Source organism: Empidonax traillii, unplaced genomic scaffold, assembly GCF_003031625.1.
Source record: "Empidonax traillii isolate 1590-97213 ecotype Southwest subspecies unplaced genomic scaffold, ASM303162v1 scaffold158:size1480230, whole genome shotgun sequence".
NCBI classification, from domain to species: Eukaryota; Metazoa; Chordata; class Aves; order Passeriformes; family Tyrannidae; genus Empidonax; species Empidonax traillii.
In genome coordinates, this window is record NW_020955351.1 from 79,577 (window position 1) to 107,468 (window position 27,892).

General features: G+C 42.1%; 1 protein-coding gene across 1 annotated transcript in view; it reads left to right on the forward strand.

Moving 5' to 3' along the window:
- Nucleotides 1-1,166: 1,166 nt before the first annotated feature.
- AKAP13 (A-kinase anchoring protein 13) overlaps nt 1,167-27,892 on the forward strand; it is a 67,866-nt gene continuing 41,140 nt past the window's right edge. Inside the window, exons 1-4 of the mRNA XM_027884965.1 lie at nt 1,167-1,263; nt 11,038-11,119; nt 14,940-15,076; nt 21,595-21,938. Coding sequence (XP_027740766.1) covers nt 1,183-1,263; nt 11,038-11,119; nt 14,940-15,076; nt 21,595-21,938 — 644 coding nt within the window. The 5' untranslated portion in view covers nt 1,167-1,182. The remainder of the gene's footprint in view (nt 1,264-11,037; nt 11,120-14,939; nt 15,077-21,594; nt 21,939-27,892) is intronic.

Below are 27,892 nucleotides of genomic sequence, written 5' to 3' on the forward strand. Positions count from 1 at the left end.
ACAACAAGTTGTTGAAATCCTTTGCTCTGTGTTTCAAAAAAAACCCAAGAAAAAAGTAAAAGGCTGGTTTCCTTTTTTTTTTTTTTAATTTTTTTTTTCCATGTGCACTGATTAAATCATAAGTTTCCATTCCTGGTTTGGGAAAGCATTAACCCTGAAATTGTCTTTGATTCACCTGGCCTGAGGGAGTAGGAAGAGTCTTTTTACCTCTCTGAAAACACGTCCCTTTGCTCTCAGTCTCTTTTTGGACCGAGCAAACACATCAAGTGCCTGCAGCCGGAGGTGGAAGAGCCTGGCAAAGAAAAGCTGCTGCTTTTTCTTCCCCCACTCCCTTTTCTTTTTTTTTTTTCCTCTCTCTGAATCATGCTCCCACAACTGCACAGTAAATTTGAAAGCTGGGAGAACACTGGTGCAGGACTAAAAAGGCAAGTAGTGACGTCCCAGCCCAAATCAGGAGGGGAGTGGCTTTATTTCATTATTTTCTTTCCTTTTGCCCTGTGCTGTCATCAGAAATTTAAACTTTAAGCAAAACCGAGCCCTCCTGCCTTGAGAACGGTGGACTGACTAGAAAGGAGGAAAGTACCTTTTTTCATTGTTTCTTTCAGTGAATGAGGGCGTGAAAGACAAAACACGTTGGTGACAGTATTTACGTTGGATACTGTGATTGGCTTTTTTTTTTGTTTCTCTTTTTTTCCTGAGTTAGACCCGTCGTGGCTGAGCCTACCTTCTGCCTTTCCTCTCGGAGCGTCAGGGTTCCTGCTGCACACATCTGGCTTTTGTTCTCTTTTCAGGCAGGATTTTCATTCTGGTGCTTTTTGGATATCAAAGTTGTCTGGAAAACATTTTTTTTTATTATTATTACTATAACAGGAAGGCTGATACCATTCTTAGCAGTTGCAAAAAAAAAAAAAATCCTATATGCATAAAGCTGTCTTCAGATATCTTTTGTTTGCTATAAGTTCCTGCGTTGCCTGTATAAGCAAATCTGTTCCGAGAAGACTTTATCAGCCGGTCGCAGCTCTGGGATTTTCTCTTTCCTGTTGAGAAGCTCGGACGGGCTGCTGTGCCGAGACACGGGGACTCCTCCGAGCACGGATGTGAGAGGTCTGGAGCGCGCCTGGCCGTGGTCAGCCCAGGGTTCATGGTGGGCTCTGCCCCTCCACTCCCGGCTTTTTGGACAAAATGTACGAACGCCACAAGAGGCGGTACAGCCTGTGCGACATCTCCAAGGTGGACAGGACTGTAGATGTTGTGTTGTTAAAGGTATGGTGTTTCTGTGCCATTTCTTTACGGGTTCCTTTCCCTGTCTCCAGTGGATCGATCTGTTCCTCGCTGTACTTGTGTCCCTGGCTGGGCGGTGCAGATGGGAGGGGCAGGTGGGAGAGCTCTTGCCCTTCAGCATGGAGATGGTTTTGAATGTTGTCAAACCATTTCTTGCCAAATATTCTCATCTCTGAAGCTAGATAATCTCCTGTGGCATGTGCTCTTTGGGATTGCTCCCTGACCATCTTCCCTGCCCTCTGCCATTAGACAGTCCCCTCCTGATTTAAAACCCTCTCAGGTGGTTTTTCTGCATGAGGTGCAATAGGTTTTCATTTCCAGTGGTCACTTTTGGGGTTGAAATGCACATGCCCCCTGAAAGATGTATTCTATCAAAAAAAAGGCATGGTGGATCCTCCTTTGCCTCTGTTTCTCGTTTGTGTTTGACGGGTGTTGTTGTCAGTCTTGTTGTTTGGGTGTGAGTTTTTGTCTGAGGATGGGTTGGAGCAAGAGCCAGGAGTGGTTCTTGGCTAATTGTCCCAGTGTGTTCCTCCTCTAATCTAAAATTAGCAAGTGCTCCACCAAATGGCACAATGGCAGTCTGGGAATGTCCTGTCTCCGTAACAGCTTTTTGGAGCTTCAGCAGTTTCCTGGCAGAGTGAATGGAAATAGGAGAGCAGCCAGAGGGACTGCAAAACACAGCCCAACCTAGAGATCTTAACTCCTGGAAGAGCATTTCCTTTCCCTCTCCCTTTTTCTCTTTTCTTGTCTTAGCTGAAGCAGTGGGATTCTGCATGATCTTATGGCTTCCTCTTCTATGATTTTTGCTTCATGCTCTTGTTTCCAAGTCAGGATGAGAACATATAACAAATTTATTTTCAACTGATCCTTGTCCTACTTTATCTGCATTAAAATAGACTTAGCTTTTGTTAACTTGCTCTGTTTAGGGATGAAACTATTTTCCTTTAATTCAGTGTATCCATTGGTTTTTGGTGGCACAAATAACTAAGTTGTTTCTTCTACCAGCTCAATTTTTTTGGAGTATTTTTGAACTCTTATTTTAGTGATGCTGGTTGAGGATTGAATCCCATGTATTCAGTCTCTAGACACCCTATGAGTCATTAAAAATGTTGACATATTGTGCACACTCTACTTCTATGAAATGACTGTTTAATAATTCTTGGGAAAAGACCTGGTAACCCTGACAATCTTGGTTGCCAATAAAAAACACAATCTTTCTCTTTCTAAAGAGTATCTGAATGCCTGGATTGAAATGTAACACACTAGAATTGTCTGACTTCAGTATTTCTGATGTCATCAGTTCCTTAAATTAGTTTTTGTTCAGCAAAGCTCAGATTTTATAACAAAATGTGTCTCTTGTTAGTTCCAACTAGTATTTTCCTAGCTGAGTTTCAAAACTGTGGGTTATACTGTCTGTCCCTGCAAATGACTCAGTGTCCATATATGTGTGTGTGTGTGCACGCACTGCTGCTCCCAACACGGGCTGTACAGCCTGCAGATGTTTAAAATAGGAGGGTGCTGGTGACAGCTACAGTTACAATCAACTTTAGCTCGATTTTCAGTTGTTCTTCATGTTTTATCTGGTTTCTGTAGCATAACTGGTAGATGAAATTAAATTTTGATGATCTAGGGATCCCAGCCAGCACCAGAGTGCGTCAGTGGCAGATCATCTCTTGACGTTAATGGGAGTTGGATCAGGCCCTTAATGAGGGAACTGGGGGTGGGGATTTTGTTGGGTTTGGTTTTAATTAAAATACTGAAATAAAACTGTACGTTATCTAGCTAATTGTATTTTGGGGAGTTAAGAGGACAAGGCCTAAGTGTCAAGTATTGAAAAGCAAATAAATACCCTTAAACCAAGCAAACCCAAACCGCATCCATCAAGAGTGTTTGATCTGAATGAAATTTTAACAAGATACCTGCAAAGCACCAAACAGCTTTCAGTTTGGCCTGCAGTTTGACTTGGACAAGCTGTAATTTCTTTGAGATAAATGAATACATTCTTTGCTTCATTTCACGACAGGGAACTCAGTAATCATAGAATTGTTTAGGTTGAAAAGACCCATAAGATCATCAAGGCCAACCATTAAGCAGCACTTCCAAGTCTACCTCTAAACCATGTCCCCAAGTGCCACGTCTACACATCTTTTAAATACCTCCGGGAATGGTAACTCAATCATGACATAAGAAATAAAATCAGCTGGTGGAGAAGGACAGCTGGAACAAGTGGTGAACAAAGATCTTGTGTCATTTCAGGTGTTAAATGCTTATAGATGGGATTATGTTTGCATTGAATGTAACCATTCGTAGATACAGTCACAAATGAGTTTTGATTCCTACTGATTATTTTGCAACTCACATGTCTTCTGAAGGGTCACTGTGTTGAGGCTCAAATTTTCCATGTTTAGATTGTGCCTGAAACAGTGGCTTGTGGAGTTATGAAAAAAATCAACCTCAGCAATTTTGAGGGTTGATGCACACAGTTATTTTTGGCTTTAACATAGCTTCTTCCTCCTCCCCACAGAGAAAAAAGCAAGAGGCAGCAGGTTACTCTGTGTCCCAGCCTCTGTGTCAGGGGTAGGACTTCATCCTACCAAGAAATTCCTTACTCTAGTGGAGGTGAGGCACTGACACAGGTTGCCCAGAGAAACTGTGGGATGTCCCATCCCTCGAGGTGTTCCAGACCAGGTTGGATGGGGATTTGAGCAACCTGGTCTTTTGGAAAATGTTCCTGCCCGTGGCAGGGGCTTTGGAACTGAGTAATCTTTAAGGTCCCTTCCAACTCAAACCATTCTATGATTCCAGGTTCTTCACTGGCTGCTGCAGCAATGCAACCATGAAGAACTTGGTCCCTGAGCAGGGTGGTTTGCCATTGTGCAGGGAAGCCTGGATGAGGTAGAAATGACATAAAAATTTGCCATCGTTGCTCCTGCTGGGATTGCTTTGTAGCAGATGAGGGAGAAGATGTGGGGTATGTGGGATGTCTTGCTTGTCTGAACATTTTGCTGAGTTCTGAGCAGCTACGTGCAGGGTAAAGCAGTCTGTGCTGTGTTATTGCAAGCCCAAAATGGGAAGTCTCAATGTGCCCATGTGTGCATTGGCAGCCCTGTCTCATTTTTATGTTGTGCCTGCTACCACAAATATAACTATCTAGGGACAGAATACGAAAACCACACTGGCTGGCACCTTTCAAATGCATGTGAAGTCAGACAAGCGTTCAAGTGTGGATGAACAGAATTAGGAAATAAGAACTGGGCTTACTTTGGGAATGGGAGACCGAGCAATCGCAACTGGGAGTGTTTTATAATTGCTTGTTGCCTCTGTCTGCATTTTACCTTTGTATGTGAATGTTCAAACTGTTCAGTGTAGGCAGTAGGTGTAATATTTTTTCACAGCAGGGGTTCTGAGGTTTGATTTATCTGCTTTCCAAATGAACCGATCCCATTTGGCTTCCAGTTAAAGATCAGAACATTATTCGTGAAATTAAAACCTGCATTAATAATTAAGGCATTTTGAAATTATTCTGCTCCCTGGCTGCTTTGATAGCTCTACCTCAGCAGCAGAAATGATCCTCTGGAATGAGCCCTGCCCACTTAAGGCAAAGTGTCATTTGCAGCATCCTAAAAGTACTATGTGGACAAGGTCCCCAAATTAACTGAAACCAGGGTTCCTTCCACTGTATGTTTTCTTACTTAGCTTTTCCTGTTTTGTGTTTTTGGTTTATTGACACATAAGCAAGTTCATTCCTTCTTTGGGGTTGTTTGTCTGAGGGAAACGCCGTCCCCAGATGATGGGTACATGGTATCCATCAATCTTTGTGGCCCTAAAATAGTTCTGAACTTTATTCCTGTATCTGTCCATGCTGATATGCTTATTGAAGAAGGTGAGAATTGTATTTACAATTATGTGGACAGTTTCTGAGTTTTTCTCTTTGTGTCTCATGTAGAATTAGGACTGAAAGGACAACTTAAATGAAGTTAATGTGTTTTCACCTTAGGCACACACATGTTTGTGGGAATTTTGCACCCATGTTAGTTAGTCAAGAGAGGGTTTTTATGCAAAGCCCATGCTGTTATTTTTAAAGCTTAATTAAAGTTTGTCATTACCAGGACTATTAATTTTGCTGGTGGAGGACATCCCAGTGCCAAGGGCTGGAAAATGTACTTGGGGCACATGTTCCTTTTCCCAGTTGGAACATTGCCAGGGGGAACAAAATGCACTCTAGGAATTCAGCATTGCTCTTGCACCACAAAGTGCTAATTTATTCAGTCATGTAACATGTCCTGTGGTTGTAGGAGCCTCTTCTGGTATAACCCTTTAATGTAGTTTCCTACAGCACTGCTTGCTTGTTGCTGTGAGTGAGGTCACTTTGGGCCTTCTTGAAAAACTGTTGTCCTGATATGGTGTCACCAGTTCTGTAAAGGAAAAAGCTCACTGTCATGTATTCACAGTGCTAAAAGAAAAATCTCCATAGAAATCATTGCAGAAATGCAAGTGTTGTGCCTTTTGGCATACACTGGAGAATGTCTTTGTGTTCTGCATCCACATGTTAATATCTTCCCCCAAAGCTAAGAAAATACACAGGGATATTACAAAACAATTTAAATAAAAAATAAATCTGGAATTTGCAAGCAAATTGATATGTCTGCTCTTAATATTGTCTGGCAAGATGATTGCCAAAACAGTGATTTTTGCTCTTATGTGAGTTTCGTGTATGTTGAGTTCTTCTGCAGCAACAGATGTTGAAGGAAAACAGAGGAAATTCCTTCCCCAGGTGCCCCATTCTTCATGCTCTTTCTCAAAGAGGTTTGGAGGATCTTGAGAGGAGGATTTTTGTGAAGGGGGTGAATCAACTGTTGCTTTAGTTTTAGTGCAGAAATTAGAGGCAACTGGATAATTCCATCGTAAATGGAATTGTAAAGTTAAAAGTTGCTCATTATAAACTTTGAATTCCAGTTATGTGTACAAATTTCCTCAACGAAACTATTCTACAGGAAATTTTCAGGAACAGGGAGTTCCAAAAAAAAAAATTAGGGTTTACATAATTTTTTTTAAATCATTGTATTATTTCTGGTTATTAAAGAAATTATTTATTATTGAATTTTAAATTTTGTGCTTTTTTTCTACTGTATTTGTTCTACAGTGGATATTTCAAATCTTCCCTGATGTGTCAGTTGCTGCTCAGTAAGTGTGCAGGTACCTAAAGATACACTAAGGAAGCTAGAATTAGTCTCCTAAGTATTCTATGTGCAGTAATATCTGGTTTTAACTGCAACGTAGATCTTAGTCAGGAAGCTGGAGAAAGAAAAGGAGAGAAATGGAAACTTGTAAATTTAGGACAAAGTTAAAACAATATGGAGGGAAGAGGAATCTCTAGAGATCTGCTAGGAAATGAAAGTTAAATTCATGTGGTTCCTTCTGCTCTGGAGGTGTTGATTTATATCACTACCAGTGAGGTTGGCAAGTGCAAACTTTTAAAATAGCTGAAGATTTCCTGAGAGGTCACTGTATTCTCTTTGTTGTGAGATGGAAGGCAAGAAGAGTTAAAATAAAGCCAGAGGGATAGAAAAGGACTTTTCCACGTTGGAAAGGTAGGAGAGGTACATGGGAGCCAGGTGGCCACTGGTCCCTGAGATGCCCATTCCTAGAGACCCTCTAGCACACTGCTCTGCCAGAAGTAGATATTTTTGAAATGTCTTTGAGAAGGAGGTCCCAGTTCTGGTTTTCTTGGGCAGGCACGACACAGGACCTCAAGCACTGCAGGAGATTAGATAACTCCTTGGCCAAGACCCTCGTGCATGGGGAGGGGAAGGAAGAGCCTGGGAACAGGGTCTGGGATCACTCATTATTGCTGCGAGACAGAGCACACCCCAGCCCTGTTTGTCTCACAGGTTGTCCAGCACCGTCCTTTTTTTATCCAAAGAGGTTTCTCCAGTAAGTCACATTAAGTTTCAAATTCAGTGTCTGCAGGAAGAGGTCTCAGAGTCAGGAAATACGTGTGTGTGCCCAGAAAGAGCAATCGAACCCTTGGCTGCTTGCAGCTCCAGCTGGTGTCCTAAAGCCCTCTTTGAACATTTAGTCTGCTAGTGTTTCACAGGCAAACAGAAAATCCTTTGGGATTCAGTCTTTTGTGCCTGGGGACGTGCTTCCATGATTCATTCTGTGTCTGAGCTGCAGATAAACACATTCAGGCTTCTGTGTGGAAAATAGCTGGTTCCCTCCTGGCATTTCTTCAAAAGCTGTATTGAAACTCTGTTCCCAGAGGCTGTTTCATATTCCCTGTGCCATCAGAACACCACGGCATCCTCTGCTCCCGCCGCAAAGACTTGGGATGCCTGGAATCAGTGGGATATAATCAGAGAGTGTGGGGGGCTTTTATCATCTTCTGGGACCAACAGCCTGTGATCCTGTCATTGGGCTTCTCTCAGCTAAACAGAGACTGAGGGAAGAAGAGAGGAGTAGTTTTATCACGTGTAATACTCACATGTCCACAAAATTGCAAGACAACGTCATTTCAAATTTCTTCCTACTGGTGCATTCCCCAGCTCCTGATGTTTAGGTGCTTTTGTAAAGGTAATTTCCTCTCCAGCCCTTACTATTTGTACCTGTAGTCACTAATCCTGAGTAAACACAATCAGAGTTCAGGTGCTGAGGAGGGATCCCAGTAATCAGTGTTGAGCTGTGGATAGTGGGGTTTGTGTTTTGAGTATCTACAGACCACCCAGTTTCCTGAGAGCACACAGTAAACCTCTCTCAAATCCTGTCTGGGCTCGTTTTGGCATAGGGAATACTTGTGTATAGTAGTGGTTTCCTTTGTGTTTTGATGGTGGTGATTATTATTTTTCCTGAATTAGGGCTACTGACATAAATATTTAGTTTTTAATGTTCTATTCTGTACATAATCAGACATATCTGAAGCAGCACCTTAAGCCTCAGTGTTACTCTCTCATTACTTTTTTTAACAGAAAAAGCAGACGTTTTCAATACTTGGCAAAGCCACAGGGCTGAGGAGAGAGCTGGCTGGGAAATGGGAAAAATACTCGAATCTTTTTTGAAAAAGTGCCAATGTCTATAATGCATTTTCAGTGAATGACTCAATTGGTTCTCTTAAGGGCAAAAATATAATGTTAATTCACCCTAATATAGTTTATTCAGCAGACAGCTTGAACCTCCTTATATTTTACTTTCTTGCTAATTATTGATTGGGTTGTTTAACTATTGATTTCCATTAGTGGACATCAATAAAAATGAGGAATAGCTCCTTTAAACTTAATGGAGGTTTGTTTAAAAGTAAGAAGGGTCAGCCTCGATATGATGAGGAAGGAGTTAGGTGCAAGCCAGTCAGAAGGAGGCAGAATTTGATTTTGTATCTGAAATGGGTAGTTCCTTCATTTGTGTGGGCTTGAGCACATTTGCATTTGTTCTCCATGTGTTCAGGCTCAACCTCTAGATTTACCTTTAATAAAATGTAATAAACCATGGTGCAAATAGGTTCTGCTTTGTATGGAGAGAAAAGGATAATAACATGATATTTATTGATTTTACAGTCATAAAGTGGTATTTATTGACTTTGCAGCTCTTTTAAGACTAAAAAAGAATAAGTTCTGCAATTAAGTTTAGCTGCTAAGGTTCAATACCACACAGCCTCACTAAGAACACAGAGTGTCTTCTGTTGAAAGAATCCAAATACTAACCCACTGTCCATGTAACAGTTAAAATATCAACATATTTGTGTCCCTTTGGAAAACAAAAAAAAAATCATTGTTTTGAGTTTTTGCTTACAAAAACCTTTCTCAGACTTCAGACTGCTTCTCTTTCTCTCTCTACCTCTCGTTTAATATAGATGTGCTGTATGTAAAAGGGAGAAGATGAATATGCAGGGGTGTGTGTGTGTTGAGTAGGGGTGCAGGGAAGGCTGGGATCTCAGATGTGTGTGCATAGTGGGGTGTAATGGGATCTTGGATCAATGTATATAATATATATGTATGAGCAGAGTCAGTGAGTAACTGCTAGGAAGTGTACATTTTATCTTAACAAAACAGCCTGTAAAATTGGATGGAAGTGGGGAAGGATACCCATGTGGGGTGTGCGCTGATGTCCCCCTGAGAGCTGACTCCAGCAGAGCACAGTGTCTCCTTCACCTCTTCACAGAGACTCCTGCTCATTTTTCCTCTCTCAGATCTTCTCTGCTCCTTCCCTATCTCTGTCAGCAAGAGCTGCTGACTGGAGAAGGTCATGGCATCCTCACCACTGGAGGATTTTAAGGGCACGTTGGATTAAGACCTCTCAGATGATAATTGAGCCTGACTTGGAGCAGCAGAAAGGGACTATCTGACCTGTCAGAGGCCCTTCCAAGCCTGTTTTGTCATCCCAGAAGTATGGAGGAGGACAAAACCTGAGGAAGAAAAATGTGCTGTAGAAAGTAGCTGACAGGTCAGGGGGAGTGGAGAGCAGGAGGTGAGCAGAGGTGCTGGCAGGAGCCCCTCGGGTGACAGGCAGGGGACGCAGCCAGAGCAGTGAGGAGCATCAGCCAACAACTGTGGTAACAAGTTCCATGATCTCAGTGAGAAAGGAAACAAGGACGTGGGTCATTAGTCAAAGCATCGCATCGGGTCAAGGGTAGGAGAGTCTTGGTTTTTCTTTATTGAAGGGAAAAAAAAAATAATAAAAAGGCAAAACCAGTGCATTTCATAACACAGGAGTAAGGCAACAAGTGAGAGGATGAGAATCCAGCAAGGGACTGCAAAAATAGAGAAGGATCATGGAGGAGGTTTGAACATGGGTCAGAGGCTAAAAGTAAGTAGTAAAAATTCACTATTTGACATAGAGAAAAGGAAATTATTTCAAGAGAGAAAAGGAAAACCAGAGAGAGGGTAGAAGAAATAGTTGATATATCAAGCAGAGTCAAAAAGGGGCTTCCAGAGTTTGCTGGCTGGAGACAAAAGTGATGGGAAGCAAGTGTTGGATCACCAAGGGTTATGGATAGTTCAGCAGACTTCAGAGTCAAAATGTTGGACAGCAAAACCTGAGTGAGGAAGATGAAAGCACAGGCAGAGGGAGGAGAAGGCCGAGAATAGATCAGTCATCCTTGCTGAAAGACTGGGAGCCATGGAAAGGGTGAGGGACAGGGTAAGATGATAAGGGCTGCTGTTGAAAAAAACCATGTGATGTGTCTTAGTGTTAAAATGGACATTTCTATCATCATCATCATTTCAGTTAATGCAAACCCAAATTGCTTCTTGTTCTCACCATGACCTGGGCACTTCCCAAGCCCTCGTTTCCACAGCATCAGAGCACCTTGCTATCTCTGAGGTGATAGTCTGTACAGCAATGTGGGTGGTAAGGAAATGCTGTTCTGTTGGTAGTGAACTGAGGCATAAAGCAGGGGAGTATTTTGCAGTCCCACTACAAATCAAAGGGGGATTTGAAGCGAGGGCTGTTCAGTCCTCAGCTAGTAGCTTGAACTCTGGCTCAGCCTCCCTCTGAACTCCTTCTTTGTGTGGGAGCCACCTTGAAATCAAACTTTCCACAGAGAAATAAAGTTTCTTGCCATATTTTAATGGTTTGTTTAGTGATGCTAAAAAAAAAAAAAATTTAAAAAAATCATATATTACTTTTGACATTTTTACTACTGGGGAAAAAAAATAAAGCCATAACTCTGTATCTGCTGGTTGATGCAGAGGGACATTGCAGAAGAGACTTAACGGGTGTTGGCGAGGGTGGCCTTGGTTTGATGTGCTCTGGTCTGTTTTCCAGATAAACCGTGAAAGCTGGTGCTCGCTGGAGCCATGTCCCGATCCCTCCCTGCTGGAGCGCAAGCGGACACGGGAGTCTCCAGGTGAGCAGCGTGCTGATGGCAGCTCCAGACCGGCAGCCGTTCTCCTCACCTTCTCTATCCTTCTCGTTCTTCTTATTTTTGGCATCCTTGCCTTGACGGGGAAAAACACATAAACTGAAGGCACCGTGTGATGAATGTGCCGTGAGTCACTGTTAGCACATGGCTGTAGCACTTGACTTGCAGGGAGCTGTGTGGTGTGTCACCTCCTCAGATAATTGTGCATTCAAAGTACTGCAGTATTTTGATTTTTTTTTTTGAATAAACTTCAAAAGTGCAATGGGACACACATGGTTTTTACAGACATGGTTTTTAGCTAAAAGGACCTACTTTTAACCCTAATACAGTAAAATTAAAAAAAAAAAAAGTCAGAAATTCAAACTTCTGAATCAATATTTAGACCCAGATCATGGGTTGATTTTTTTTTTTTCCCCCTCTCTGAAAGTTGCCATGATTCCAGGCTTCAGGAAGTAGGAAGGCTGTTCAGAGCCATCGTTCCCACACCCTGCCCACCGGCCGTGCCGAGCTCCCAGCCCTGTGTGCTGGCTGGGGCTTTCTGGCTCCTCCACTGGGACAGAAAATCTTGTCTGGGCAAGCTTCTAACAGGGGTTGGTGTCCAAGATAAAAAAAAAAAGGATTTCCTTCACTGGATTATGCATGTTGAAAACAAACAGTAATTTATCAGGGCCCTGAATAGGGGCTTTACTTGAACTGTTCGTAGAGAGGAAGCTTCTTGCTTTGCTGTCCTTAGGAGCAGTGGTCTAACCCAGATCTCCTTCAGTTTATCTGAGACACTTGAAAAGAAAAGACTGAGTTTCAATGTGAAATTCAAACCACATCTTTTGAGAGTGTAGGCTAAGAAGGCCTAATGTCAGTTACTGACTCAAGAGTTTTATTCTAAGTAGCAGTTCTAGCTCCCATCAAAGTTAAATAAGTGCTTTTTTATTTAAAAAAAATGAAATATTGCTCTGTTTAGATGAACAGTGAATAGCTGTTTCAAGAGTGTTTTTACAGGAGACCCTGTGGTATTGCCATGCTGCTTCTTTATTAACTGTATCCTCAAATCCCTTGCCTTTTGGCACTAGGTTTTTATGCTTCAGGCAAGAGTTATTGCACTCCATTAATCTGCAAAACTACATGCACTCATTTGAATTGCCAAATCTATAATCATGTGTTCTTATGGATCAGTATCAGTTGTACACTTATTAGTTATCTAATGCAATATCACCCTATAGAAATATTATAATAGTTATGTAATTAGATGTCTGTATATAGAAATTTATATTAATAATTGTAGTAATAAATGTCTGTAGCACAAACACAAAGGAGCAGATTTTTATGTCGATTAATGTGCAGGTTCTGGCCCTTCTAGAAATAATGTTGTTACTGCATATGCATCCTCTGGCTGCTCTGTGGTGCTGGGCAGCGTGGAGAGGGCAAGAAGAACGTGGTAATACCTAACAGCAAGAAAACCGTTAGCTTTTATAATGTGATTAATTAAAAATACACTACTTGATAAGGAATTAGGCCTGTTTCAAGTGCTGAATAATCCTGCTGAAATAGCTTGTGAGATCTTAGAAGGTAACTCCAGAAAATGGAACCTTTAATTTTCTACTTTTGAAATTAGGTGCATAGAGGAGTGTAGCAGAAATATAGTTATCAGCATGGAATTGGAGGGCTCAGCCCTGGCTTGGAGGATGCAAGGGTTTGGAGGATATACAGAAGGGAGTTGTATGGAAATTTTCTTCTCTCTTTTTTCTATGCCTTTTTTTTTCTTCCTTTATATTATGTGCAGAAATGCGTTCCCATCATCACTGTGTTTTCACCTGAGAGGAGCAGAGCAGCACAGCTGGGCTGTAACTCCAGCATGTGCAGTGCACAGGGTGTGTGTGTGTCTGCGTGTGTGCGCCAGGAGTCAGTGTCACAGTCCCTGTGTCACATCAGTGCTGTCACCAGGCTGCCAGGGCAGGTGTGGGAGATGGAGCTCAGCATTGGGCAGTGTCTGTGCAGCTCAAAACGAGCTCAGCTAACTGTGGAAAAGAAAGAGAGAAGATACACACACCCCCAAATGAAAATGAAGGAGAGCTGAGGGAAGAGAGGGTTTGGGAATGAGTTTCTCAGTACACATGAGCTGGGGTGGGGGGGTGACCCCATCTCTCTGCCTCCTCACTGTCCTTCCCCAACACTTCATGTCCTCTGTCCCTGCAAGGCTCCAGCAGAGGAGGCTTCGCTGCCTCTCATGATTTATCATCAGGGTGAGGTATCCATCCCTCGGCACATCTGGACTCTCCCTGCTGATTTTCCACTGGAATGTGGCTCGAGCCCCTTTGTTTTTCAGTCTGGGCTGTGGACATGCTCTACTGGCTGCCAGCTGGATGGCCGGCACCCTGGCCCGTTCCCTTACGGCAGCTCCGTCTTGTCTTTGCTTTTCCCTTCATTTTTTTTTTCCCCACTCTCTTCTTTTCTTCCCCCTCCCTTCTCCCCCTGGGTGATGGAAAAGCAGTTCAGATTTTCCAGGTTTACCAAAAGGGGAACAGGAGCAGCTGCAGTATCCAGTAAGTGCTTTTCCAATTCTCTGTGGTGTGGAAACTCCTTTACGGCGTAATGGGGTTTCCGACTGGCTCTGACCCCCCCTACCCTAAATGGGGGCAGCCCCACCACTGTCAAAGTAATATTATTTTCTCCAGCAGAGGAGTCACTCCCATCAGCTGGGCTGTGACTGGAGTGTTTGATAGCTGCTGTCAGGCACAGGTTAAGGATGGGAAAGGGAAAGCGATGACTTCAGGCTTCCCAAACTTATTGTCCTTGCATTGATGTTTAAGCTTGACATCACTAAGGACAGTTATTCCAGTGTAATTTAAGAGTGAACCAATATTTTATTGCCCTGACTCCTCTTCAGACGAGAGAGCACATTTTGGATATGTTTAGTTAGAGCAGGATGCAAAGTGACACCTTTTTTTTTTTTTTATTAAAAAATAATAATAATTAGAAAGTATTTTGAGCTGGGAGCAAAGAACGTTCAGGTTTTGCCAAAATTGCCATTAATACTTTTGCCTGAAGACTGAACAGACGAAAATATATACGGGCATTTTTTTTTTTGCAAATACTCGTCTCTTAAGGGTTTTGGAAAGGAAGGGTTTTCACAGGGACTGCAGTCTAGTTCTGTGCTGCTGATCAACCCAATGCAAACAGCTTGGAAACATTTGAGAAAGAAGAGGTGTGACGTGCTTACATTTCAATATCAGGAGTTATGAAAGCTGAGAGTTTTTAAAAAATCACTTAATTTTTGAATCTTAAGAAAGTGAAGGCTGCCATGGAAGTCACACTAGTGCTTTTTCAGTGAGAAGTGTAGAAGAAGGAATGAAATAGTCAACCAGATGTGCATTAGAAGACCTTGGCATGTAGAGGGAATTGATTCTTTAATTGAGAAATAAAGTAAATATGGTCAGGTTATATTTTTACATGTATTGAATATGAACCTAATTTTGCAGTTGTTGCAATTAGTGGGAAACATTCCATTATCCCCTGTATAGGATACCTGATATGTAGCATGTTTATCAGCACCTTAACCTACAAGTGTTTATGGCTGTTTAATGCAGAATTTCAGTTTGCACCATGTACTTCAATGATGCATTAAAAAGGGAGTTTTAAACTCCTGAATAAATTGAGAACTTGCACGCATGTTTTTGGGAGATGAGCAGAGTTTATAAAACTGTGTGTACTGTTGGTTTTAAATCCTAGAATTTACTGAGAGTATGCAAGCTGGATGTGTGGGTGCTACAGAAAGCACCAGGTCATAACTCCCTCTGCTTTGCTCCCACAGAATGTGAGAACTTCCTGGAGGATGGGCTGAGTGGTGTCTGTGCCTCGTCACAGGGTGGCCTTAAAAGAGAGTCCGGGAGCGAGTCTGACCTCTTCCCCTTGCCTGGTGATGGGATGGAAGATCTTGTCTTTGGAAAGGTAGGAAAGCCTGGGTGGGATATGGTTAAAAAACCTCCGAGGCCTGATCTGATAAACCCATACTGCAAATGCAGATCACCTTGGTTTCACTGGTGAATTAGAAACCTGGAAACGATTATCCTGGAAAGAAAGAGATGGGAAGGATCCGGTCTCCTCCTCAGATGCAGCAACATGAGGGATATATTTACTTGCAGCACAATTCCGAAAACTGCAGCCCCCAGTGTTAAAAAAAAAAAAAGAAAGTAATTTCGTCTGTCCAAAAGTAAATCAGGCACCAGAGGAACAGTTGAAAAGGTGGATTTTCTTGCAAGGTCATTAGGGATTGCACAGGCGGTATGAAATCCATCTTTAACCCATGTAACAAAGAGCTTTTCTCCAGCAAACGATGACCTCTGTGCTGGCACCTCTAGATTTATGTACTGTAATTCTCAGAGGAACTAGTGTTTTTCTGTAAATTCAGTGTGATAGGAAGGAAACACTCACTCTAAATACTTCAGGCCAATTCTAGGGAATAGTTTTGTTGCCTAGGCGACATACCTCTAATGCCTGTTTGCGTGCAAGTAGAATGAAAATGTTTTCAGGTTTGCTTAAAATCAACAGCAGAAGTCATTATTAACCTTAGTCATCCCTGTGCCCTTTGTGTTGCTCATGGCTGAGAAGGAGGAGGAGTGGGAGAGACCAGAGAGACAGAGTCAAGCTCCTGAGCAGAGGTCTTTGGCATCAGCCTTTTGTGTCTGCATCAGAGCAGCCTGAATTTATTCAAACGGTGATTAGGTTTTTGCTCTTTCAGAATTGTCTTGCTGGTTATTTAAACTTCTCTTGCCGTAAGCAGATGATGAAAAAACACCCAGAAAGAATAGAGTGATGCACAATCAAAGGGGATGTGAACCTTCTTCAGAGCAGCCATCACGTTGGTCTCCATCACACACTTTGATGTCTCCGTCACACATTCCATCCCACACTGCAGCTCACCTGTTTGAGCAGGTGCATCTCCTGCTCTGAAAAACTAAACTTTTGGAGTAGCTTTCACACGTGCTTTCAGAGAAATATATTTAAAAACCAAAATTCTGTTTGCTGAAATCAAATCAGATGATGGCGAATATTTTCCAGCAGGACGGGAAACACCACAGCCCAGGCTAAATGATCTCATGTGCTATAAATGAACAGTAAAGTCATCCTTAATGCATGTGGTAGGGCACAGAGCTCACCAGCCTCACCCTTTCCCATCTTACTCTCAAAGGGATCCAGGACCATGGATTGTGGGAATATAAGGCTGTTTGTCTTCAGTTTTCTTGTGCAGAGCAGCCCAAATTCCAAGAGCCAACTGCCATTTGAGCTTGATTTAATGCTTGTATGGGGATGTGCAGGAGAATAGTGCTGTGGGAACACAACAAATTTTGTACTGTACAGAATTTTATCTTTTTCCCCCCTTTTATATGTGGAAAGTTACCTCCTCCAAATGCAAGAAAGAAAATTAAAGCATAAAAAGAATAGGTCATACAATGTAGCAGGGGTGCTGCAGGGAAAGGAGGAGGCTGTGGGGAAAGCAGATCTTCAGTTGCCAGTGGAGAGAGTGCAGAGGGTGGAAGTTTTTTAATTTGTAGAAAGAGAATTTCTTAATTTGGCAGCCTTTGCATTGCTCTCAGTGTGTGGTGGATTGCAAACTTAGTCTGCAAATGGCTTCAAAAGGTTCCTGAGTTGAGTTTAGGAAGTTATTCAAAGCTAATCTCAACCTCACTTGCTTTATTTGTCTCCATTTGGCTGACTAATTTGATTCCTTGTCTCCTTTCTCAGGATTTATCTGTGTACCGTTTCTACATTTGAAGTTATTTCTAGGAGGGCCAGAGACACTAGTTTAGTGTTGTGAGCTTGTTCCTTAATTAAATCTCTTTTAGTTTTAGACTACTGAGCCCAGCTGGTAGAAATGCAAATTATACGTATTTTTAATAACACTAAAATAAGTGATGACTGTAATCTTTCTTCTGAAAAATACTGTAAGATGCATGTTTTTGCCGTAGTTGATTAGTTATAAACCTATTAAATAGTACAAATTCCATATCAAATTGGGAAGAGAAAGAATATGTTTATGAACAAAAAGAGGATCTCAAACCTTTCAGTGTCACGATGATTACTGTTATTACTAGTCCGGTTCTTGTTTCTCCTTTCTGTGGAGCAAGAGTTGGGGTTTTTATTGTAGAAATAACTCCTTTGTTAATTGCTTAATACATAAAAAAAACTGTAGGAAGAACAAACCGTTGTCTGTTCAGGGTCTTTGGGCTGCTTCCGTGGTCATCACTTGAAATTTATAGATTGTAAGCCCTGGTTCTGTCCCTGGACCGTGAAGAATTGGGGTCTGTGGGGTCACAAAATCTGCAGGTACCTTACCCTGTCCCTGGTGCCTGGTGTGTGCTTTGCACCATCTCCTTGCCCTCTCCTGTGCTTGTCTCTTTTCTTTTCCTCCCTGAAGGACATTGTGCTGAGCTGTGTAACATGAGCTGCTGGGTTCAGGGAGCTTTAGCTCTATAACCTGCCTTGGTTTTTCAGACTTTAGAGGCTGTCACTGAGACCCAGAAATTGCTTCCAAGTCTATGACTTTTGTTTTTTCTGCGTCAGTGCTCCATTGCCATGTCCTCGTCATCCTGCTTTTCCTTCCCCGTCTCAGACAGCCATCTGGGCAGGCTTTGCAGCACCCTCCTCCTTGAATGATTAATGCTGCATAAGGTCATCTCTCACAATCATCTGGCAACATCCTGGGGTGGAGCTCATAGGCTTTGCTCATCTTAACTTTTAACCTGCCACCGAAAATCCTGCGTTCCTGGGAAGCTTTTTAACGTGCCTCTTGGGAAAGGATTCAGGGGAAGGGAGTCGGGAGCCCACAGATGATTTCCAAAGGAAGGGGCTGCAGATCACTTTCTTGAGTTTTTTTTAATTTCTGCATTTGTTTTGGTTTACGGAAGGAAATACACAAACACACAAATATTTTTCATTTATTTTTCTGAATTATTGTTCCTTTCATAAAAACAAACAAACAAAAAACCCCCAATAGCCTTGCAGAAAATACAAACCTGAAGGATTAAAAGGTTGAACAGAAAGGGGGAGACTCTTCCACTCCAAACCATAAAAGTTATGATAAATAATTAATAGGAGGCCACTATTGAGGTTAATCTTAGGAAACCTAGAGCCATAGGCAAATCCAAATAAAAATTGATTCTGCTGGATTATATGTCAAGCCAACCAAAGATGTTGGCTTGATATCTTTAGTGTAAAGATATTCCAAGGAAACTTCAGGATACCAGGGTTTAATTTTTTTCATCTTCTTTTTAAAAGTACTGTAACACCTCTAATGTCTTTGTCACGTGGAAGATCAGGTGACAGAGAAAGTTTGTGTCTCAGCACTTTGCATGTTGTCACCAGTGAAATGATTGAAGGAGCATTTTAATTCCCCTTATCAAGACCTCCTACAGTGGAGGGATTTAGCTGAAGAAGTTGTCTTATACCCGGACCATCCCAGTGATTTCCCTTATCCCTGTTCTTGAAGAAGCACGTTTTCTTTCTCAGAATACTCCTTTTTATGCTTTATCTGATTTTTATTTACTAGCTTCTCACCAACTGCTGTTTCTGAGAGCAAAGAAAATGCCCATTAGCAAAAATCTGTAAAAGCTGTTTTCATCCATGAGGTTTATGGTCACCGTTAAGGGTTGAATTTGTTGAGGTGCAATCCAGCAAGCCTAAATTGAAGAAAATTAATATTTCTTTAATGTTTCATTTTTCTGGTAGGAAAAGAACACATTAGAGAACCACTTCAGCAAACAGTGTCTTTTTTTACTCAAATAGGATTGAAGAGCAGTGCATATTTACTGACCCTTGGTCAGATAGCTAATTTTTTGCAGAGGTGACTAGAATATAGATGTTTTAGATGTGTCAGCCACATTTGGCATTTTGAAGACAGAGTCCTCTTTCATATTAACTGTTTTCTTTGTTTAAAAAAAAAATCACTGAAATGAAGGCAGAATATTTTTAGAGGAATAAGCATGGGCCACAAGTTCAAGGGAATTGCACTGTCATCAGTCTGATGCTCAAGGTAAAAGTTAAAAGGGACCATGTTTATTTCCCTTTTTTTCAGATATCTCCTTGAACTGCATTTTACGAAAGAAGCCCTAAAGTTTCCTTGTTAGGGAAGTGGGTTTTCTTCTCCATTTTTAACTGGAGCAGTATTTTCTTCTGGGATATAAAAATTCCTCTCTTTTACTCTAATTCCTCTTTATATAATTTGATGTTCTGCACTATTGTTGCTAGATTTGCATCCCAGTTGAGTGTTTCCAAACTGTCCTGTACTTTGCTGTGCTGCCCCAATCATAGAGTCCTAGAAAGGTTTGGGTTGGAAATGACCTGAAAGATGATCCAGTTCTAACCCCCTGCCATGGGCAGGGAACCTTCCACTAGACCAGGTTGTTCAGAGTCCCCTCTAGCCTGACCTAATGTTTGACAGTATTTTCCTGTCTCATAAAAGTGAAGCAGACTGTTTCCTCTGCTGCAGGAGTATTATCCACATAATGACTACCTGATTTGTCTGTATTTAAGCAATTCAGTAAGCTCTCATCATGACTCACACAAACATCAGATTATCTTGAATAATGCCAAATGACATCAAAAACTTCACAGGGCATCCATTTCAGTTCCCTTTTCTTTTAACCTACACTCCTACTCAAATCTTTCAAGTTCAATAGTATACTAGTTTATAGAATGTAGTTTACAGAAATTCCCCATTAGTATTTGACATACCTTACCATGAAATGAATGTTTTTGCAGGGATGTATTTTTAGTGTGTGTTTTTTGCTTTTTGCATTTTGTGTTAAAAGGTGTATTGCTCTTTGGTGTTGTGTTGTGGGTGCTGTCTATTTTTTTCTCTCTGTTTCCCTTTGAGGGATGTAAGAAGGGAATTAGTGTGACAGCATTTATTTAAACCAACTTAGGAACATAACTATTTATTGAAAAATAAAGAATAAAAAAAAGCTAAACGTGAACAGGGCTTCCCTCTAAATAGTGAAATATTTGATTAGAACCTTTTTTGAACATCCTAGTTTCTTTTTATTCATTTAAATAAAATGTTTTTAGCTTACAATGTGTGCCCATCAAAAAAAGCACAGAAAAACAAAAGTCTGTGGAGTGTTTAACACTGCTGGGGGTTGAACGAAGTCAGTGGGGTGAGATCCAAGGTCAGGACATCCATCAGACAGCACTACATCTGTTCATCCCACCCTCTATGGGTTCTGGTGTCCATTTCTCCCCTCTGAGAATGGGATTTTGTAGCCCACAGTCTTCTGCCAAATGAGAGCTGACAGCCTGCAGCTCCTCCAGTGCTCAGCTTCTGCCCAGCCCTCTGAGCCCACTGCTTGAGGACAATTACCCGCTGTGGCTTTGCTGAATAGTCTGTTGTACATGGCCTGACAGAGCATTCTGACTATTATTATTTTAAATGATACGGCACAGGGCTCTGCAGGAGGATAAATTGAAACTTCCCACATCAGTCCCTCAGGGCAAACACCATTTCGGACTGGAGGTGATGTCAGAGAGATGCTTGTGTTTTTTATGTTAGCCACAGGGAATGCAGAATGCACACGGGCTCTTCTCAGGCTGTATGGTCAGCGTGTGGCTTTGGGCCAGAGAGAACCAATTTGGCTTCTACATACTGCTTTTTGAGCACACTAAACCCAAAAATTGCAGTATGACTCAAGACCTGTAATACAGGGTGGCTGATCCTGTAGAATATTATTTTTTAATTACAGTTGGATTTGAAAAATGCTGCAAACCCTGGTATTAACTTTCTGCTTAATGGAAAGGAGCAGAAGACAGAGATTTAAGCTTTTATTTTTTTCTATCTGTTTTCTGGTACTGAGTAATTGTCCCTTTTGTGCTGCATGATGGCCTTGAGCTCTACAAGACCATCCTGGTCTCACAGGAGAAGCTGGAGTTTGTCATCAGGAGTTGTGATGACCCAGTTCCCCGTTACTCGCTGTCAGTAAACCTTTGGCAGTTTTATGGCACCTTGATCAATAGCAGGTTTAGCCAGAAATGGTGAGAGGAACAGGATTTGCTCTGCAGGATAAAATGTGGAACTGGGGAGAGGAAGGCAGGCAGAGGACCTGAGTTGGGAGCCCAGGGTTATGGCAGCCAAGGGTGGAAGAGATCATCCTGCAGAGCATTTGACCCTCTTTGGAAACCAAAGCAAAAGGTCTCGGTTCTGTGATGGTTAATTTGCCTTAAGCTGTCAACTAAGAAATCTCTCAGCTCATGTGAAATATAAAATATTTGCATTTATCTGAAATGCTAAATGTATTCACTTCACTGGAAGTGTTTAAGGTCAGGTTGGATGGGACTTAGAGCGACCTGGTCTAGTGAGCGATGTCCCTGCCCGTGGCAGAGTGTTGGACTAGCTCATCCTTTAAGGTCCCCTCCAACCCAAACCAGTCTGTGATTCTACTCTAATATATTTTTCATTTTTTTCTTGCCCACAGCAGCCTGAAGAGGAGCAGTCTGCATGTGACGTCACCAGCTCCAGTTCCTCTGCGGATGACACCATGTCCCTGGAGAGGAACTCATCCCTGGGCAGCGACACGTCCCTTCCCTTCCCACCGGCTGTGAACTTTGCCCAGCCCAAGGACAGGCACAGCCTGGATGGCAGCTGCACCAACATGGTGGCCTCTGAGGGAGGAGAGAAGGAAGAGGAGCTGGACAGTATCACAGATGTGCCCACCCATTCCTCTGTCTTACGCAACTCCATGCGGCCACTGTCTCCTTTCCGTCGGCACAGCTGGGGGCCGGGGAAGAATGCCACCAACGAAGCAGAAATAAACCAGAGGAGGTGAGTGTAGAGCTGCTTTGATTGACTTTACAACCATTCATGCATATTTATTTGAGCTTTAGGCTTGGCATGATAAAACAGAAGAGTGAGGACATCACTTCTGATTATTTCTTTTTCACTCCAAAGGTTGAAGACAATCTCCTAAGATATGTTTGTTTGTTTTTCTTAAATTAACTTTCAGGATTAAAGTACTTAATGCCTGTAGAATGCTTGAGCTTTCCAGAGTAAATGCAATTACCTTGGGACAGGTCTTCCATTAGAATTGTCATCACCCCTTTCTATACGAAGGGCTTTGCTAAGGGAATTATTGGAGTGTTAAATTTTGTTTATCACAAAATAAACACGGCCATTATTGCTCTGATTGTATTAAGACATAGCACAGGCACCAGGCTTTTAAAACCTGGTGTGGAGGCTCTTCATAGTGGTGAGGTGGGTCATCCCTGTTTCACAGAATTGGTTCCACCTCAGTCTGTCATGGACAGTAAGTCCCACTTAATTCATCACCAGTGCCCCTGGTGGTGTCCAGGAAGATTCAAAAGAGAAGTTTTCCCAGTTGTTTTTTCAGAAGATGCGAAGGGGAGAGGTGTTAACAGCCACATGAGTGTGTAGATTCTGGTGCCAAGTGACTGGGGGGAAAAAAGTTTCTCATTCCCCCTTCTCAGTGGGGAAGATGAAGTAAAGGAAGATGCAGACCAAGAAGCAGTAATTGGTGTAGGGTTCCCTGCCATGCTCTGTTCAGCATCGGGCTTGCTGGACACTTGGGGTCAAACCCTGCATATTCTGAATCCAGTGGAGGTTTGGCCAGTGTTTTTGATGTGTATTAATGCCAAAAAAAAACCCCAAGTTGTTTTAGGAGGGCCAGGTTGCTGTATCCTCCCTGCAGCTCACTGAGGCTGCAGGTCCTGGTGTGCAGTGCAGTGCTGCTCTCCATCGGCCCCGCTGCCATCCTCATGGCCTCAGGTCTGCTCTTAACAGAAAGGGAGTCTTTGCATTTGGTGATGGATGACATTAAATTAAAACTGGCCACTCACAGCAGGTTCCTGGTAAATTTTTACTGTTCTGCTTGGATAATCCAGGGAGAGGCAGCAGCCTCCCATCAGGAATGTGTGTACATCCTTTACCCGTTAGGAGCTGTGAGTGTCAGTAAGGGAATATTCTATATCCTTCAGGTTTTAAAGTCAATGTTGAAAAACATTCAGGACCCTCTAAGTAACACGGGGTGAAAGATTTATTATTGTTTTCTACCACTGTCACCTTTTTTTGGGCTTCATTCCTGGTCCTCAGGTAATATTTACATAAATTAGGTGGTACTTGTCTTTTTAAAGCTACAAGAGAGTCAGCATATGGCATACCTGCAGATTTATGACAGAATGAGTCCATAAGCTCATAAACTCATTTGCAGAGATTTATTTTTAAGTGTAGGACTTGTTGCATAAGGATTTCTGAGGGTAATAAAGTGCATAGCTGGCAATCACTGCTAACACTGAACAGATGGGGTTAAATTCTGCTGCATCAGATTTGGAGGCTGTTTCTGATAAGGAAAAATACATTCATTGTTAATGTTAGAAAATCTGAGTTAAAGGAACAGTAATTGTTCTCATATGTTCTCAGATACAGCCGTGGCTACATAAGGATAGCTGTCACGTAGGTTAATTAAAAAAGAAAAGCTGGGTGGGTCTATGGTGCTGATTTGGTTCATGTTTGTTTTTATGCTTCTGTTAGAAAGGAATTTGGATTATTTGGTTTGTTGTTTTCTTGTTTTCTTTGTTCTTTTCATATGTGGCTGTTGTGATGTTGAGACTCTGGTTGCTTAGTGAGCAATAACAAATACTGGGGAAGTGAAGCACAAAGAAGTGACTTTCATAGAAATCAGTTAAATTTGGAGTGTTTCCTTATTCATTTATTTCATATGCAGTAGATACTTTTCCACTGAACGGGAAAAAGGCCTTATTGTAACTTGCTTTTTGCAAACCTTTAAAGTGAAATAGCACGGAGAACAAGCCTTAGCTAAGGTTTGTCCTGCTGATGTGATGGATCTGTGCTGCTCCCAGCACCTGCCACACTCCCTCCCCTCCCATGGGCACCCACAGCACTTCTCAGCTCTGTAGGTGAGCAGGTTTGCACTCACTAAATGAGCAGAAAATTAACCAAATAAAGTGTAATTGCCACCAAAACCAGACCAAGGATTACAACTGGGCTGTGGAGCCAGGAAGAGGTGTCTGTCACTGATGGTGACAGATTGCACCATCAGTTGAGCTCTGAGAAGTGCCTCCTGTCCCAGCAAAGGACTTGCAGCCTGGTCCAGCCCCCATCCACACTAAAACCAGTCTTTCCCCTCGTGACAAATATACAACTAAGTCAAGCTTAAATAGAACTCCTGATACAGGACCCAAAATACCTATAGGAAAAAGTCAGTTTTAGGATTTGGCCTTTTTCACTGTTCGTGTTACCTGTTGTAAGAGGGACAAGCGTAAAAGTTTATTCACAGAAAAGATCTAAAAAAAAGGTAATAATCTTAAATTAAATGTGAAAAGATGCTGAGTTCCCCTCCGCTTCCCCTCTCTCCTTAAATGCATTTCACAGATAATCCTCATGTCTACATTTTGCTATTAAAAACACAAAGAAAACCAACAAGGCTACCACAAAAGGATGTTCATCCTTCAGTTAATTCCTGACATTCATAGGGGATTTGAAATGCCTGTCTTTCAACAGTGCTGCATTCTGTTCAACGTTCCGGCTGAAGGAAGAAACGCTGCTGTTTTCCACTGGTGGATTAAGCACTGCAGAGCTGGAGCTGGTGTTAATCACTGTTGCTAACAGCTTCTGTCAAAGAGGTTGGCCTTACCTAAACTTTAAACTGACCTGGCTTTGGCAGCAGCAAAGTTGCAACATGGTCAATACCCGTGCAACCTCCTTTCTCTAAAATGCAAAAACCGAAACCCAGATTTAATAGTAATAGAGAGGACGAACACAGAGACTCATTACTTCCTTTAGTATTTCATTTTGTGTTTTCCCTGTATGTCCATTCCCTCTGTTTGTGTGTCAGGGATATTAACCCTTGAGCTGCCATTTGTTCATGTTTTTCCATTTGAGCTGCTGACCACTCTCCATGATTCATTTTCAGTTCATTGCGAGTTCTGGGGGATGGTATAAAGAAGCCTCCCATTCATAGGAGAAGGTACAAAGCCAACTAATGTAACTAACTGTTTTGCCTTTGAATGTCTACTAACTCCATACTCTCATGTTAGTAAACCCGTAGTACCTCTGGAAGTGTTGGCATTAGAGGTGTGCATCTCGCTTGGCTGCTTTCCCTCTCCAGCCTGACCCAGGGCAGTTTCTGTGCCCCACAGAGCACAAGTCCAAGCCATTTTCTCCAGGATGATACGTTAATAACTCGGAGAAATCTCAGATATCATTTAGTTGGCCTTTGCTGTGTGTAAGATTTGAAGTTGTGTTAAAATGATTGTTCACCTGGGAGCATGTGTGTGATTTGGACTTAAAGCACATCAGGGTCTCCTGGCAATATTTGCAGAAGAGGCACGTGGGGAGGGAATGGATCTCACGTTCGGAGAACACTCTGCAGATCTGCAGCTGGTTTTATTAAATGACTTTAATTTTGCTCTTTTTATGCTTTTTATAACCATTTTCCTAAAAAAATAGGAAGTAAGGTGTGTTTTTCTCTTTACTTCCATGTGTTTTTCTTCTCTATAGCAAACTTTCATGTTTTTTCAGATCCTCCCCTCCTCTTCCATCATGAAAATGCATATAGGCATTTTCACTCATGTAACCTTTGGGTTGTCTATTAATATATGAAACAGGACACTTAATTTTTAACACAGCGGATCTGCACTGACTACACTTAGACATTTTTTGCTAAAGAAAATATAGCAGTTTAACCTTTCCTCTTCAGTGGTTCAGCCTCTTCTCATCTCCCACAGCCTGCTACCTCTCCTCCTGCGGCAGGTTAACTCAGTATTTCCCTTCCCTTGAAATGGGTGGGGTGATGTGTGTGTAAACAAACTACCACATTTCCACATGTGAAAAAAATATTACTATCGTGATACTATGACCAAAAAAATCCCTGTGCCTTATTGTGCGTCAGCATAAATGAAGCCCTACGAGCAGTTCTGTACAGTTCAGGACAGAACTCTTAAAAAAAAGAGTCAAGGGGAAAAAAAGCACAAGAAAGAACATGGTTTTTTTTTATTTCTAAGAAGCCACTCTATTTGCATCAGTTGTTCTGGAGGAAGCTGTGCAGTTCTCGTCTTCTCAGCTCATGCAAATGAACATCTTTTTATCAGTCATCTCTTAAGGCTCCTTTGTAGGAGCTGTGTCATATTTAGGGTCAAAATATCTTGAAACACTGAGCTTACATGTAGAATAGAGAAAGTGTCTCAAATAGGCAACCTAAAATCCCTAGTCGTACCTGAAATGTGTGGCAGTTCTTTCATAAGCACCCTCTCTCTTTTTCTGGCCTCCCAACCACTTTGATACCATCCTCTCTTAACCCCACTTGCAGAACAGCCGCCTGACAGTGATTCCAACAGTCTCTGCTCTCCCACAAGGCTGATGTAGGTAACAGCTCATCCCTCCTTCCCCACGTTGTCTTCTGCAGAGGCGTTTTGTATGCTCTGCACTGATCTTGTTTGTTTTTTATGGTGTTGCCAACAGATTGTGGGTGGCTCCCCAGCAGGACTGTAATTCTGCAAGAGTGCTTTCCACAGCCCTTGCCAAATGGTCTTTTTCCTTCTTTGGGATCTTACACCACTTTCAAACTTCCTCCTCCATAAATATGGAGCCTCTTCTTCTCTCCCTCTGCTCTTCTCTGCTCTTCTCTTCCTTGCAGTTTTAGCACTTGGGTGTATCCTCACCCAATTAACATCTTTTAAAAAACAGGTAGCAGTTATTTGAACTCCACCTTTGAACACAAATGTCAAACCCTTACAGAATGTTTCCAAGATTGTGTCTGGACATTATATGAAGACTTGGCATGCAGTTAGTGGGTTTAAACCTTCCTCTGTGCCCTCAGAGGCTTCTGGCACTCACAGTTCCTGACCTAGGGGTACTTAGACTGGTTTTACCCTTTTTGTAGGCTCATGTTCTGGAGCAAAGCGTTCTCTGCCCATGTCCTCTCCTTGCATGTATCCCAGGCCAGGGGCTGGGAGCAGGACTTGTGCAGTGCTCCTCTGGCAGATCTGTGCTGATGCAAAATTCCCTTCAGACGATGTATGTTTCCTGGACAGCTTTTCCAGGATTTAGGGATCATTTATATGTCATAGCTGACAAGAAGATGGATTTCTCTGTGTCTGCAAAACCTGCAATTGGGCCATGAGCTGACAGAGTAAAAATAACAAAAGCAACGTTTAAAATAACAACCAAAATATTTGCATTCTGTATTTGCATTTCTTATGTCTTTCATGATGCAACTTCGGGACTATTCTGGGGTATGGGAGCTGAAAGGTTTCCTAGTCAGAAGCACTCTTGATTTAATCCCAAGTTAATAGTAAGACAAGCCTGTTTTTCCCTTCCAGCCTCTTTCAGTGACTTGCTGTGCAGCGTTTAAGAGTGTGTCTCTCTTTATTTTTCCCAAGCATAGCCTGAGGTTGTTAATACTTCCGTGGAGGAGACTTAAATATCTATAAGGGATTCTTTTTCTGATCTGAGGATGAGAGTTACCAGGAAAATACTAATCATTACTAACACAATGGCTGTGTGTGATTACTTATGCAAAATTTGCTTTCGTATGTTTCAGTCATGTTTTTCCCAAAAAACTTCACTCCCCACAAGGAGTGGTTTCTCCAGTACGTTGTGCACCAGTGGGATTGGTTTGGGGGAAGCATGGGCTGTCCTGCTACCTGTGTTGTGGTGACCTCGGGCATTTGGGGCACTGTGGTGCGTTCGTGCAACCAGGCGTATGCTACTGCATTATTACTGAGTTTGTTGGTTGGGTTTTT